Below are 16,408 nucleotides of genomic sequence, written 5' to 3' on the forward strand. Positions count from 1 at the left end.
CTTTACAAGTACAAACTCTGCCCCCCCAACCCCCACCCCGCCGGCCCCCCCCCCCCCCCCCCCGACTCTGGGGGGGGGGGCCCACATGGCTCCGTTCAAAATTTGGGGTACCCCAGGGTGGTGGGAAACCCCCCCCCCCCCCCACTCCCGGGTATTGGGGATCCCCCCCGGGTGATGGGGACCCCCCCAGGGTATTGCAGAGCCCCCGCCCCCCCCCCGGGTGATGGGGACCCCCCCCTTGGTTTTTGGGGACCCCCCTCCCAGGATGATTCCCCCCCCCACCCCGGACAATGGGGACACCCCCCCCCCCCAGGTATTGGGGACCCCCCCCCGGCTCTATGGCTTGTGCACGGGAAAAGGGGGGGCCGGGGGGGACACACACCCCCCCCCCAGGTGGGGGGAATTTGGGGGGGGGATGGAAAAGCCGGGGGGGGGGGGACCCTGACACAGACCCCCTTTCCAAATCCCAGGGCCGGGGGGGGAGGGGGGGGGCACCCAGGATTCTGGGGGGGGGGCTCCCCCCCCGCCAGGGGTGGGGTCCCCCCCAAACCCACCCCCTTCCTCCACCTCCCCACCCTGGGTGGGTCCGAGGTGGGGTGCGAGGTTGGGGGTGGGTGGGGGGTGTGTGTGTGTGTGTCCCCCCAGAAATGGGGGGGTTGGGGGTGGGGGGGGTTCACTTCCGCCTCCCGAGGTGCTGGGGCGCCGGTCGCCCTCCCGCCGGGGGAGGCCCTCGTCGGTGGAGGAGGTGGTGAGAAGACCTTGGCTCCACCGGGCCACCTCGGCGTGTTCCTGGGCGCAGGTGGCCAGCGCCTTCAGCCACCCCCGCATGTCCTCCTGGGGGGGGGACACACGCACACACCCCCCCCGAAACCATCATCAGACCCCACCCCACCCCCCCCCCGAAAACATCACCTTTTCCCCCGAAACCAGCAACAGGCCCCAAAACCATCAGCAGGTCCCCCAAAACCATCAGCAGGCCCACAAAAACCATCAGCAGGTCCCTCAAAAGCATCATCGGGTCCCCCAAAACCATCATCGGGTCCCTCAAAACCATCAACAGGCCCCCCAAAACCATCATCGGGTCTCCCCAAACCATCATCAGGTCCCTCAAAACCAGCAACAGGCCCCAAAACCATCATCAGGTCCCCCCAAAACCATCGTCAGGTCCCTCAAAACCATCAACAGGCCCCCAAAAAACATCATCAGGTCCCCCAAAACCATCATCAGGTCTCCCCAAACCATCATCAGGCCCCTCAAAGCCATCAACAGGCCCCCAAAACCATCATCAGGTCCCTCAAAACCAGCAACAGGCCCCCACAAACCATCATCAGGTCCCCAAAAACCATCAGGTCCCTCAAAACCATTGACAGACCCCCCAAAATCATCAAGAGGTCTCCCCAAACCATCATGAGATCCCTCAAAACCATCATCAGCCCCAAACCATCATCAAGTTTTCCAAAACCATCATGAGATCCCTCGAAACGATCATCAAGCCCCAAACTACCATCAGGTCCCTCAAAACCATCGACAGGCCCCAAAACCATCAACATCCCCCCAAACCATCATCAGGTCGCCCAAAACCATCACCAGGTCCCTCAAACTACCATCAGCTCCCCCCCAAACCATCATGAGATCCCTCAAAACCATCAACAGGCCCCTGAAAATCATCAAGTCCCTCAAAACCACCATCAGCCCCCCCCCTAAATCATCATCAAGTTTCCCAAAATCGTCGTCAGGTCCCCCAAAACCATCATCAGGTCCCTCAAAACTAGCAACAGGCCCCAAAACCACCATCGGATCCCCCCCAAACCATTATCAGGTCCCTCAAAACCATCATGGGGTCCCTCAAAACCAACACCAGGCCCCCCCAAACCATCAACAGGTCCCTCAAAATCATTATCAGGTCACTCAAAACCATCAATAGCCCCCTAAAACCATCAACATCCCCCAAAACCATCATGAGGTCCCTCAAAACCATCACCAGGCCCCCCAAAACCATCACCAGGTCCCTCAAAACCAGCAACAGGCCCCCAAAACCCATCATCAGGTCCCCCAAAACCATTATCAGGTCCCTCCAAAACCATCATGAGGTCCCTCAAAACCATCATCAGGTCCCTCAAAACCATCACCAGGCCCCCAAAAACCATCACCGGGTCCCTCAAAACCACCATCATGTTCCCCAAAACCATTATCAGGTCCCTCAAAACCATCATGAGGTCCCTCAAAACCATCACCAGGCCCCAAAAACCATCACCAGGTCCCTCAAAACCACCATCAGGCCCCCCCAAACCATCATCAAGTCTCCCAAAAGCATCATCAGGTCCCCCAAAACCCATCACCAGGTCCCTCAAAACCATCACCAGGCCCCCCAGAACGCCCCCCCCCCCCCATCGGCCCCCAACCCCGTAGACACCTACCTCGTCCTTGGCTTGCAGGAGGAACTCGCTGCCGTCGCTGGTCCTACAAGAGAAAGACCCGCTCAACGCCACCCCCCCACCACACACACCCCCCCATCCCTGGAAATTTGGGGGGACAACACCCCCCCCCGCCATGAGCACCCCAACGTACTTGAGCTTGAAGACGTTCTTCTTCTTCTTGTAGTCGCTGGCCACCTCGCTGGTGGAGTGGTGGAGGTTGAGGAGGGGTTCACCACCGTGGGTGGTCCCGGCCGCTTGTCCCTTGGCGTCCTTGTAGAAGCCCAGGTCACCCTTGCTCAGGACGCAGTAGAGGTTCACCCAGGATCTGGTCAAGGGGGGACATGGGGGAGGGGGGGTGGTGACACCCAACAGGTGACCCACCGCTGCTGGTGGCTTTGTGTTGGGTGGAACACCCGAGCCCTGGTGAACCCTCCGCATTGATGGACCTCCAAGCACGGGTGAACCCTCCCCACTGATGGACCCCCAAACCCTGGTGAACCTTCACCACTAATGGACCTCCGAGCCCTGGTGAACCCTCTCCATTGATGGACCTCCAAGTCATGGTGAACCCTCTCCATTGATGGACCTCCAAGCTCTGGTTAACCTTCTCCATTGATGGACCCTCCAAGTCATGGTGAACCTTCACTACTGAAGGACCTCCAAGTCCTGGTGAACCCTCTCCACTGATGAACTTCCAAACCTTGATGAACCCTCTCCACTGACGGATCTCTGAGCGCGGGTGAACCTTCTCCATAGAGAGACCTCTAAACCCTGGTGAAGTTTCACCACTAATGGACCTCCAAACCCTCGTGAGCCCTCTCCATTGACAGACCTCTAAACCCTGGTGAACCTTCACCACTGATGGACCTCCAAGCTCTGGTCAACCCTCTCCATTGATGGACCCTCCAAACCCTGGTGAACCCTCTCTACTAATGGACCTCCAAGCTCTTGTCAACCCTCTGCATTGATGGACCCTCCAAGCCCTGTGAACCTTCTCCATTGATAGACCTCCAAACCTCGGTGAACCTTTACCACTGATGAACCTCCAAACCCTGGTGAACCCTCTCCATTCATGGACCTTCAAGTCATGATGAACCCTCTCCATTGATAGATTCTCCAAGCCCCGGTGAACCTTCACCGCTGATGGACCTCCAAGCTCTGGTTGACCTTCTCCATTGATGGACCTCCAAGCCCTGGTGAACCCTCTCCATTGATGGACCCCCAAAACCCCGGTGAACCTTCACCGCTGATGAACCTCCAAGCTCTGGTTGACCTTCTCCATTGATGGACCTCCAAGCCCTGGTGAACCCTCTCCATTGACGGACCCCCAAAACCCCGGTGAACCTTCACCACTGAGGAACCTCCAAACCCTGGTGAACCCTCTCCATTGATGGACACCCCCCAACCTGTCCCCCTTTGGCCCCACCCACCTGTTGGACGCCTTCTTGTTGGGGCCATCGAGCTCGTGCTTGCGGAAGAGGAAGCCCTCGTGCTGCACCGTGTGGGTGGGGGGCGGCGGGGGCGGGGGGGCGCTGCCCTGCGCCGGGGCCGACCTTGACCTCCGCGTCTCCCCCGGGCCCTGGGAGGTGTCTTTGGGTCGCGGGCGTCGGCGGGGTTTGGGACGGTCCCGGGCGCGGGGACGGTCGGGGCGCGGCATCCGTTCCGGTAGCCCCTCAGGACCGGTGGGCAAGCGGGCGGGGGACTCCCGCTCCCGGGGCTGGTGGGGGGGAATGAGGTGGGAGTCAGGGTTTGGGTCCTGGTGGCCCCTCGTGGTGGGGACACCAAGGGGACACCGACGAGAAGCCAAGGGGACACCAAGGGGACGCCAAGAAGAAGCCAAGGGGGCAACAAAGGGGACGCCGAGGGGACACCAATGGGACGCCAAGTTGAAGGCAGGAAGATGCCAAAGGGACACCAAGGCGACGCCAAGAAGAAGCCAAGGGGGCAACCAAGGGGACGCCAAGAAGAAGCCAAGGGGGCAACCAAGGGGACGCCGAGGGGACACTAAGGCGACACCAAGGGGACACTGAGGGGACAACAAGGGGACGCCAAGAGGACACCAAAGGGATTGCAAAGGAGAAGCGAAGGGGACACCGAGGGGACACCGAGGGGATGCCAAGGACACACTAAGAGGATGCTGAGAGGACAGCAAGGGACACCAAGGGGATGCCAAGATGCCAAAGAGACTCTGAGGGGACATCAAGGGGCCATAAAGGGGACATCGATGGGGCACCAAGGGGATGCCGAGGGGATGCCAAGGAGACACCAAGGGGACACCAAGGGGACACCAAGGGGACATCAAGGGGACGCCAAGGGGACGCCAAGGGGATGCCAACGGGACGCCAAGGGGACATCAAGGGGACGCCAAGGGGACATCAAGGGGACATCATGGACTCACCGGAGCTGGCAAGGGGCCACCAGCCTCCTTCTCCTGCAGCTGCTCCACGATGTCAGCCAACGTGGCTTTGCTATCGGCAGAGATTTGGGGGGGGGGGGGGGGGAGGGGGTGTCGCGTCAATCCCGGCCACCTGAAGGTGACACCGGTGTCCCCATCCCCGCGCTCACCCGCCGCCTTTGCCTTCGTGGCGCGGCGGCTCCGGCTCGCTGGATTCCTGCCGCTCCAACCGCCGCTCGCGTCGTTCCCGGCGCCGTTCCAGCAGCCCCGTCCTCCCCTCCCCGCTCTCCTCGGTTTTGGGGGGCACTGGGGGCTCGGTGGCAGCGGTGGCGGGGGGTGGCTCCCCCCCGGCCCCGCCGTCACCGGGAGGTGCCTGGACGCGGTCAAGCTTGGGCTGCAGGCGCTCGGGCCGGAGCTCGTGGCGCACGTAGGCGACGCGGGGCTCCAGGCGGCGGCTTTCGGGGCGCTCGGTGCCCCCCGGTGACGGCGTTGTCCCCCCCCCCGGGGGTTCCCCCAAAAATTTGCGGCTGAGGAGGGGCGTCGGCGGCTGCTTGTTCTGCTCCGCCTTCAGCTTCTCGATCTGTGGGGTGGGGGGGATGACGGGGATGGAGGGGGGGATGGGGATGGAGGTGGGGATGGGGAAGGTGGGGAAGATGGGGATGATGGAGATGGACATGGGATGGGGATGATGGGGATGATGGGGATGGAGATGGGGATGATGGGGATGGAGGTGGAGGTGGAGTTGGAGGTGTGATGGGATGGGGATGATGGGGATGATGGGGATGGAGGTGGGGATGATGGGGATGGAGGTGGGGATAATGGGGATGACGGGGGTGACGGAGGTGGCAGAGGTGGTGGAGGTGGTGGAGATGGGGATGATGGGGATGATGGAGATGATGGGGATGATGGAGATGGCAATGGGATGGGATGGGGATGATGGGGATGATGGAGATGATGGGGATGGGATGGGGATGATGGCGATGATGGAGATGGAGATGACGGAGATGGAGGTGGAGATGGAGGTGGGATGGGGATGATGGGGATGATGGGGATGGAGATGGAGGTGGGGATGGAGATGGGGATGGAGATGGAGTTGGAAGTGGAGGTGGAGATGGAGGTGGGATGGGATGGGGATGATGGGGATGATGGAGGTGGAGGTGGAGATGGAGGTGGGATGGGATGGGGATGATGGGGATGGAGATAGAGATGGAGATGGGATGGGATGGGGATGTTGGAGATGGGATGATGGGGATGAGATCATGGAGATGGGATGGGATGGGGATGATGGGGATGATGGAATGGGATGAGGATGGTGGTGATGGAGGTGGTAGAGGTGGAGATGGAGATGGGGATGATGGGGATAATGGGGATAGAGATGGGATGGGACGGGGATGATGATGGGGATGGAGACGGAGATGATGGAGGTGGGATGGGGATGATGGAGGGGATGGAGATGGGGATGTGACGGGGATAGAGATGGAGATGAAGAGGAGGATGGAGGTGCGTACAGGGACAGGGCCGGGTAGAGTGACCGGGACGCTGAGCCGGCGGCTGCGGTGCCCCCGGTGGGTGACACAAGAGGACGGGGGGGTGACATCAGCCCCCCCCCCTCCCCTCCTCCCCCCCCCGAGGTGCCCGTACCGTGGTGAGGCGTCGGAGGGAGCTGAACCTCTCCTCCCACGCGGCGGCCGCTTTCCGGAACGCTTCGTGCCTTCGGATCAACTGTTCCACCTCGTCCACGCTGCTGCCCAACTCCTGGCTCTTCAGCAGGGGCTCCTGGGCCGTCAGCCAGGCGTCGGCCACCACCGCCTCCTGGGCGAACTGGTGCACCTCCAGCACTGCCGGACAGACGGACGGGAGCGGGGAAAGGGAGGGGGGCAGGCGGACGGAAGGACGCGCTCATGGCGGCACCCTCCCCGAAGAGCGTCTCGTCCCCACGGCGTTGGAGGACCTCAGCCGGCATTGCCGGACAGACGGACGGGAGCAGGGAAAGGGGGCAGGCGGACGGAAGGACGCGCTCGTGGCGGCACCCCCCGAGAAGATCCCATCCCCACGGTGGTGGAGGACCCCACCCCCGACCCCCAAATTAACACCCCTCCCCACCCCCGCAGTGGGACTCACTCTGTTGCAACCACTCCCAGTGCTTGTCCCACTTCTCCATCATCTCCTTCTTCTTGGCCAGCAGCTTCTCCACGTGGGCTTTGATCTGCAGGGGGGGGAGGAGATGGGTTGGGACACCCCAATAACAATCCCCCCCCGCCCGCCCCGGGTTGTCCACCCCCCCCACGGCACCTCGTCGGCCGCCGGGCTCTTGCTGAGGATGAGGGTCTTGCCCAGCTCCAGGCAGGCGGCGATGCTCTTGCCACGGGCTTCGATCTCGTTCTTGAGACCCTGGTGGTCGTTCATCAGCAGCTCCACCGAGGAGACGTCCCTGCGAGAGGGGACGGGGGCTGGGAGGGTGGGAGGGGACAGGGATGTCCCCCCCCTCCCCGGGAAGGGACAGGAGATGGGTCCTTGGCTTCATGGGTGGGAGAGGACATGGGTCGCCCAGATGGGATGCGACTTCCTTGGTTTCATGGATGGGATGGGACATGGGTCCTCCAGATGGGAGAGGACATGGGTCCTTGGGTGGGACAAGAGATGGGACCTTGGCTTCATGGATGGGACAGGACACGGGTCCTTGGGATGGGACAGGACACGTTTCCTTGGCTTCATGTATGGGACAGGACATGGGCCCTCCAAATGGGACAAGGCTTCCTTCACTTTGTGGGTGGGAGTGGACATGGGACCTTGGGATGGGCCAGGACATGGGTTCTCGGGATGGGATAGGACACGGGTGTTCAGGATGGGACAGGACACAGGTTCTTGGTGCCATGGATGGGACAACACAAGGGTCTTCTGGATGGGCCAGGACACGGGACCTTGGAATGGGACAGGACACGGGTTCTTGGTGTCATGGATGGGCCAGGACACAGTTCCTTGGGATGGCCCATCCTCCAGATGGGACAGGACCCAGATTCTTGGTACCATGGATGGGCCAGGACATGGAACCTCTGAATGGGGGAAGACGTGGGTCGTTGGCACCACGGATGGGCCGGGACACGGCTCTTGGGGCCGGCACAGGACACAGTGCCACGGCGCAGCCCACCCCTCCCTCTACCTGGGCTTCTCTCCAGCGCCGATCTGGCAGAGGATGCCGTCCATCCAGGCGAGAAGGTCCCTCACGGTGCCGACAAAGCGGATCTTATCGGCCACGCTGGCGACATGGAGCCGACACTCCTCGCACGCCGCCAACAGCTCCTTCCACGCCCGTAGAACCTCCTGCTCCCTCCCGGCGATGGCCTCGGCATTGTCCCCGGCGTAGAGCGTCCTCAACTGTGCCGCACCCTCTTGTAGCTGCCGTACTTGGGTCACCAACACCTCCACGTCGTGCTCGAAGGCACCCAATGCCCGTTGCAAGGCGCTGCCAGTTCAGGCAGGCGTTGCCTTTTTTCCTCGATTTGCCCCAAAACCTCTTTGCAATCGTTGAAGAACTTGTGCAATTCATGAGAAGCCGCCAACATCTGCGCCCGGGTCTCCATCAGCTCCAGAAGATCTGCCCAAGCTTCGTTCACCCCGTCCTTCCATTCGGCGATGGTGGCGGCGTCGGCGTGGCCGTAGTCGATCAACTCATCCACCATTTGGTTGACGGCGGCGATTCGCTCCTGCCCCACGCTGCCCGTCTCGCTGGCGAACTCCAGGAACTTCTCCTGGAGCAACTGGGATGGGTAGGGATGGGCAGGGGTGAGGGATGGGCAAGCGCCGTGTCGGCCGTGCCGGGCGGGGATGGGGGCAGAACCTCCGGTGTGGGGCAGGGATGGTGGCCAGGACTCCTGGTATGGGGGGGTTGATGGTGCCCAGGACCAGGATGGTGGCCAAGAGCCCCAGCGTGGGGCACTGACGGTGCCCAGAACCCCTGGCATGGGGCAGGGATTGTTCCCAGGACCTCCACTATGGGGCATTGATGGTGGCAAGGAGCAGGATGGAGACAGGACCGCTGGCGTGGGGCAGAGATGGTGCCCAGGACCCCTGGTATGGGGCATCGATGGTGCCCAGGAGCAGGATGGTGGCCAGGAACCCCTGGCATGGTGTAGGGATGGTGCCCAGGACCCCCAGCACAGGATGACGACAACTCCAGGACCCTTGGCATGGGGCAGGGACAACACCAAGACCCCCAGTGTGGGGCAGGGACTTCACCAGGACCCTGGGGACAGGGTGGGGACAACTCCAAGACCCCAGGCACAGGATGGGGACAACTCCAAGACCCTTGGCATGGGGCACGGACAATGCCAAGACCCTTCACCCATGGCAGGGACTTCACCAGGACACTGGGGACAGGGTGGGGACCACTCCAGGACCTCTGGCATGGGGCAGGGACAAGGCCAATGCCCCCAGTGTGGGGCAGGGACTTCACCAGGATGCTGGGGACAGGATGGGGACAACTCCAAGACCCTTGGCATGGGGCAGGGACAATGCCAAGGCCCCTCACCCATGGCAGGGACTTCACCAGGACCCTGGGGACAGGATGGGGACAACTCCAAGACCCCAGGCACAAGATGGGGACAACTCCAAGACCCTTGACATGGGGCAGGGACAACACCAAGACCCCCGGTGTGGGGCAGGGACTTCCCCAGGACGCTGGGGACAGGGTGGGAACAACTCCAGGACCTCTGGCATGGGGTGGGGACAACACCAAGACCCTCGGGCATGGGGCAGGGACGATGGCAAAACCCCCAGCGTGGGGCAGGGACTTCACCAGGACCCCGAGGACATGAACTCCAGCACCCTCGCCACGGGACGCGGCCGATGGCCGATGCCAAGACCCTCCTTGGCGCCTCCTCCCCCGCCCCCACTGACCGTGACGTGTTCGAAGTCCTGTCCCAGCTCGGGGGAGCCGGCCACCACCTCCTTCTCGGCGATCCAGTGCTCCAGCTCGTCCACCTCCCGGTTGAGCTGGTAGAGCCAGTATTGCTGCTCCAGCTTGGCCTTGCGTTCCTCCACCAGGTCCTTCAGAGACACGTACAGCCGGTCAACCTGCGACTGCCGCCTGCTGACCTGTTCGCTGGGCACAGGGACACAGCGCCCGGTGAACGCCAAGGACCCCCGGCGTTGGGGAGAGAGGTTGGGGGGGTGGGGGGTGGGGGGCGGTCTGGAAGGGTGGAGGAACGAAGGTGCCCAGGACCACCAGTATGGGGCACTGATGGCACCCAGGACCTCTGGCATGGGGCACTGATGGCGCCCAGGACCAGGATGGTGCCCAGGACCACCACTATGGGGCATTGATGGTGCCCAAGACCACCAGTATGGGGCACTGATGGTGCCCAGGACCAGAATGGTGCCCAGGACCACCACTATGGGGCATTGATGGTGCCCAGGACCAGGATGATGCCCAGGACAACCAGTATGGGGCATTGATGGTGCCCAAGACCACCAGTATGGGGCACTGATGGCGCCCAGGACCTCTGGCATGGGGCACTGATGGCGCCCAGGACCAGGATGGTGCCCAGGACCACCACTATGGGGCATTGACGGTGCCCAAGACCACCAGTATGGGGCATTGATGGTGCCCAAGACCACCAGTATGGGGCACTGATGGCGCCCAGGACCAGAATGGTGCCCAGGACCACCACTATGGGGCATTGATGGTGCCCAGGACCAGGATGGTGCCCAGGACCACCACTATGGGGCATTGACGGTGCCCAAGACCACCAGTATGGGGCATTGATGGTGCCCAAGACCACCAGTATGGGGCACTGATGGCGCCCAGGACCAGAATGGTGCCCAGGACCACCACTATGGGGCATTGATGGTGCCCAGGACCAGGATGGTGCCCAGGACCACCACTATGGGGCATTGACGGTGCCCAGGACCACCAGTATCGGGCACTGATGGCGCCCAGGACCAGGATGGTGCCCAGGACCACCACTATGGGGCATTGACGGTGCCCAGGACCACCAGTATGGGGCATTGATGGTGCCCAGGACCTCTGGCATGGGGCACTGATGGTGCCCAGGACGAGGATGGTGCCGAGGACCACCACTATGGGGCATTGACGGTGCCCAGGACCACCACTATGGGGCACTGATGGCACCCAGGACCAGGATGGTGCCCAGGACCACCACTATGGGGCACTGATGGTGCCCAGGACGAGGATGGTGCCCAGGACCACCAGTATGGGGCACTGATGGTGCCCAGGACGAGGATGGTGCCCAGGACCACCAGTATGGGGCACTGATGGTGCCCAGGACGAGGATGGTGCCCAGGACCACCAGTATGGGGCACTGATGGTGCCCTGGACCAGGATGGTGCCCAGGACCACCAGTATGGGGCACTGATGGTGCCCTGGACCAGGATGGTGCCCAGGACCACCAGTATGCGGCACTGATGGCGCCCAGGACCAGGATGGTGCCCAAGACCACCAGTATGGGGCATTGATGGAGCCCAGGACCAGGATGGTGCCCAAGACCACCAGTATGGGGCATTGATGGTGCCCAGGATGAGGATGGTGCCCAGGACCACCAGTATGGGGCACTGATGGCGCCCAGGACGAGGATGGTGCCCAGGACCACCAGTATGGGGCACTGATTGTGGTCAGGACCCGGATGGGGATAGGACCTCCAGTGTGGGACAGGGATGGTGCCCAGGACCCCTGGCATGGGGCAGGGGTTGCACCCACCTTTGAGGGTGGCCAAGTTCCAGAAGGGCCCGGCACTGGCGGGAGAGTTGGGCGATGGTCTCCTCGTAGTTCTCCACCGTCTGCTCCGTCAAGAGGTGCTTCTTGAGGAGTTGGAGGGTGCTCTGCTCATCCTTGAAGAGGGGGGAGATGTGGGGCAGTGAGGTGCTGGGGGGTGGTGAGTGTTCGGGGGGGTGTCATTAATTGCTCTCCCCCCCCCCCCGCCAAAATAACCCCTTCGGCACCTTCCCCTTCTCTTCGCTCATCAAGAGCAGCTCCTGCTCGCCCAACCACGACTCCACCTCGGCCACGTCGAAGTAGTATTGCTCCAGTTGGTAGGTGGCGTCCAAGGTCTGCTGCCGTCGCTCCGCCTGCTCCTGCAGCTCCCCCCACAACGTCCCCAACCGCTCCAGGAGCCTTCGGACGCCTTCGGCTTCGGGGCTTTTGATGGAAGCGACGGCTCCGGCGCGTTCCAACACCTCGTCCACCCGAGGTCGGTGGACCTGGATCTCCCGGCGGAGGTTCTGGGGGTTGGGGGGAGAGGAGGCGTGTGGAGGGGAGAAGGGTGGGGGGTCAGTGGGGTGTCGTCCCCCCCCCCCCAAATTGTCCCCTGTGGGGGCTGACCTGGTTCTTCTTGATGTACTGCTGGACCGTCTGCAGGTTGGTGCCGTGGTCCTTCAGAGTGGCCAAGGGCAGGCGGTCCTGGACCCACAGCTGGGGACAGGGGGTGGGATGGACCTCAGAGTTGTCTCTGTCCCTCATCCTGTCCCCATCCCATCCCATCTCCATCATCCCCATCGCCTCCATCCCCATCCCATCCCAGTTCATCCCAGTCGCATCCCATCCCCATCATGCCCATCTTCATCCCCTCCACCCCCATCTCCATCCCCTCCATCCCCATCCCAGCCCATCACCTTCCCAGTCCATCCCAACCCAGACCATCCCATCCCCATTCCATCTCATCTCCATCATCCCCATCATCTCCACCACATCCATCCCGTCCTGATCCCATCACATTCCATTCCATCCCATCTCATCCCCATCCCAGTTCATCCCGTCTCCATCTCCATCCCCATTATCCTCAACACCTCCATCCCCATCCATCCCCATCTCATCCCCATCCCGATCCCACCCCATCCCATCTCCATCATCTCCCTCGCCTCCATCCCCATCCCATCCCAGTTCATCCCAGTCCCATCTTCATCCCCATCATCCCCATCTCCACCATCTCCATCCCCATCTCCATCCCCTCCATCCCCATCCCATCCCATCCCCATCCCAGTTCATCCCAGTCCCTTCCTCATCCCCATCATCCCCATCTCCACCATCTCCATCCCCATCTCCATCCCCTCCATCCCCATCCCATCCCCATTCCATCCCATCTCCACCATCTCCATCATCTCCATCCCCATCCCATCCCCATCATCCCCATCCCCTCCATTCCATCCCATCTCCATCATCTCCATCCCCTCCATCCCCATCCCATCCCCATCATCTCCATCCCCTCCAACCCCATCCCATCCCATCCCAATTCCATCCCATCCCATCTCCATCATCTCAGTCCCCTCCATCCCCATCCCATTCCCATCATCTCCATCCCCTCCATCCCCTCCAACCCCATCCCATCCCCATTCCATTCCATCTCCATCATCTCTGTCCCCTCCATCCCCACCCCAGTTCATCCCAGTCCCATCCCCGTCCCCATCTCCATCCCCACCCCACCCCTGTCCCCGCCCCAGGTACTCACCACCTCGTCCTCCAGCTCGTGGCTGACCTGATGGACCTCCTTGGAGGCCAGGAGGATTCTCCTCCGTTCCTTGAGGGGCTCGATGAGGCGGACGATGCGGGTGCCCACCGCGCTCTGCCGTTCGCCCACCCCCTGCCTGCCCGCTGCCTGCGCCGGCAGCGCCGCCGCCTGCACCTGCAGCTCCCCCACCTCCTTGGACCACTCCTCCACCTGCGACTCCATCGTCTGAGGGGAGGGGGGGACACGGGGCTGGGGGACGGGGGACGGGCCGGGGAGGGGCCCCCCCAACCCCCCGGCCAGGAGCAGCGGGGAGGTGGGCCGGTGGCGCTGAGCACCCGATGCGACTGGGGAGGAGCGCTGGTGTCCCCCCCCGACACCCAGTGTCCCCACAACAACTGGTGTCCCCCCACCACCTGGTGTCCCCCCATAACCTGGTGTCCTCCAATAACCAGTGTCCCCCCACCGCCTGGTGTCCCCCCATAACCTGGTGTCCTCCAACAACCAGTGTCCCCCCACCGCCTGGTGTCCCCCCATAACCTGGTGTCCTCCAACAACCAGTGTCCCCCCACCGCCTGGTGTCCCCCCATAACCTGGTGTCCTCCAATAACCAGTGTCCCCCCATAGCCTGGTGTCCCCCCATAACCTGGTGTCCTCCAACAACCAGTGTCCGCCCACCACCTGGTGTCCCCCCATAACCTGGTGTCCTCCAATAACCAGTGTCCCCCCATAGCCTGGTGTCCCCCCATAACCTGGTGTCCTCCAACAACCAGTGTCCCCCATAGCCTGGTGTCCCCCCATAACCTGGTGTCCTCCAACAACCAGTGTCCCCCCGACACCCGGTGTCCCCCCACAACCTGGTGTTCCCCCAACACCTGATGTCCCTCCACAACCTGGCATCCCCCAACACCTGGTGCTCCCCCAACACTTGGTGTCCCTCTATAACCTGGTGCCCCCCAACACCTGGTGCTCTCCCAACACTTGGTGTCCCTCCACAACCTGGTGCCCCCCAACACCTGGTGCTCCCCCAACACTTGGTGTCCCTCCATAACCTGGTGCCCCCCAACACCTGGTGCTCCCCCAACACTTGGTGTCCCTCCATAGCCTGACATCCCCCCATAACCTGGTGTCCCCCAACACCCAACGCCCCCTCCAAACCTGCTGTCCCCCCAAAACCCACCTGCAACCTCTTGAGCTGCCGGCTAACGCTGAGGAGGTCGGCTCCTGCCCCCACTGTCTCCAGTTGCTCCTCCAGCCTCCCCAGTCGTGCCTCCATGTCGGCGTAGCTCCGTGCCAAGCGCTCGGCAGCGGCGGCTTCCGCCAACCGCCGGCTGCGGGCTTGGCTGGTGGTCTCCAACTCTACCCAACATTGCCGGAGCTCTTCCAGTTGGCGCCGAACGGCGCCGGTTAATTCGGGTTTGGCCAGGAGAAGTTCTTCACCTTCCTGAGATGGGGTGGGGTGGGGTCAGGGGGGGTCAAGGTGGGGGAGTGTCTCCCCCCTTCGTGGCAACTGGGGCACTGGGGGGAAGGCTGTTGGCCATGGGGGTGGTGGAGTTTCATGAGTGGTGGAGCTCCATGGAGTGGTGGAGCTCCATGGGGCTGATGGAGCTCCATGGGGGTGGAGGAGCTCCATGGGGAGGTGGAGCTTGATGGGGTGGAGGAGCTCCATGGAGTGGTGGGTCTCCATGGGGGTGGAGGAGCTTGATGAGGGTGGTGAAGCTCAAGGGGGTGGTGGAGCTCCATGGAGCGGTGGAGCTCCATGGGGCTGATGGAGCTCTATGGGGGTGGAGGAGCTCGATGAGGGTGGTGAAGCTCAATGGGGTGGTGGAGCTCCATGGGGTGGCGGAGTTCCATGGGGCTGATGGAGCTCTATGGGGGTGGAGGAGCTCGATGAGGGTGGTGAAGCTCAATGGGGTGGTGGAGCTCCATGGAGCGGTGGAGCTCCATGGGGCTGATGGAGCTCTATGGGGGTGGAGGAGCTCAATGAGGGTGGTGAAGCTCGATGGGGTGGTGGAGATCCATGGGGTGGTGGAACTCCATGGGCTGATGGAGCTCCATGGGGGTGGAGGAGCTCGATGAGGGTGGTGAAGCTTGATGGGGTGGTGGGTCTCCATGGGGTGGTGGGTCTCCATGAGGTGGAGGGTCTCCATGAGGTGGAGGGTCTCCATGAGGTGGAGGAGCTCCATGGGGTGGTGGGTCTCCATGGGGTGGAGGAGCTCCATGGGGTGGTGGAGCTCCATGGGGATGCAAGGAAGGGTGGGGGGGCAAGGAAAGGGGGGGCAGCCGGGGAAGGACGGGAATGGGGGGGGTGGGCAGTGAAATGGGGGTGCAAAAAGGGGGTGCAAGGAAGGGGAGGGGTGCAAGGAAAGGGGGGGGGATCCAACAAAGGGGGAGTGCAACGAAGGTGGGGGTGCAAGGAAAGGGGGGGGCATCTGGGGAAGGATGCGAATTGGGGGGGGGGCAACGAAGGGGGTGTGCAAAAAGGGGGGCAATGAAGGGGGGGAGTGCAAGGAAGGGGGGGGGGGGCAGCCGGGGAAGGACGCGAATGGGGAGGGGCGCAACGAAGGCGGGGGTGCAAAAAGGGGGGGAAACGAAAGGGGGGGGTCCAACGGAGAAGGGGGTCCAACGAAGGGGGGGGGTTTGGAGGATGCGGAGGGGGGTTGGAGGATGAGGGGGGTCGGAGGATGCGAGGGGGGGGGTTTGGAGGATGCGGGGGGGGTTTGGAAGATGAGGGGGGGGGTTTGGAGGATACGGGGGGGGGTTGGAGGATGCGGGGGGGGGTTGGAGGATGCCGGGGGGGGGTTGGAGGATGCCGGGGGGGGGGGGTGTGGAGGATATGGGGGGGGGGGGGTTTGGAGGATGCGGGGGGGGGGGGGGTTTGGAAGATGCGGGGGGGGGGGGGGGGGAGGGGGGCCTCAACCACCACGTCATCCGCAACCGCCCCCCCTGCCGCAAACGCATCGCGCGGCAAAGAAGCGGTTAAAGCTCAGTTCCCCCCCCCCCATCCCCCAACCTCTTGCCCCCCCCCCCCCGTGCCCCCCCCCCCAAACCTTCTCGATCTTCTCCAGCCACTCTTTATTCTGCGCCAGCTCGGCCATGAAGGCCTGGTGCTTCAGCCAGGGCTTGGGGGGGGCGCGGGG

General features: G+C 62.9%; 1 protein-coding gene across 1 annotated transcript; it reads right to left on the reverse strand.

Annotated features, from left to right (window-relative positions):
• Nucleotides 1–278: 278 nt before the first annotated feature.
• On the reverse strand, nucleotides 279–16,405 carry LOC141737128 (spectrin beta chain, non-erythrocytic 4-like; the record flags this gene model as incomplete). The annotated part of the gene is given in 18 exon segments (XM_074571744.1): nucleotides 279–834; nucleotides 2,418–2,460; nucleotides 2,569–2,742; nucleotides 3,848–4,134; nucleotides 4,816–4,885; nucleotides 4,983–5,392; nucleotides 6,454–6,650; nucleotides 6,934–7,018; nucleotides 7,105–7,243; nucleotides 7,973–8,279; nucleotides 8,282–8,570; nucleotides 9,709–9,913; nucleotides 11,528–11,658; nucleotides 11,770–12,048; nucleotides 12,149–12,238; nucleotides 13,272–13,496; nucleotides 14,449–14,712; nucleotides 16,319–16,405. Coding segments are annotated over 18 exon segments (3,780 nt in total), but the record flags the coding sequence as incomplete, so codon positions are not given.
• Nucleotides 16,406–16,408: the final 3 nt, after the last annotated feature.

This window comes from Larus michahellis, unplaced genomic scaffold (genome assembly GCF_964199755.1).
Source record: "Larus michahellis unplaced genomic scaffold, bLarMic1.1 SCAFFOLD_443, whole genome shotgun sequence".
NCBI classification, from domain to species: domain Eukaryota; kingdom Metazoa; phylum Chordata; class Aves; order Charadriiformes; family Laridae; genus Larus; species Larus michahellis.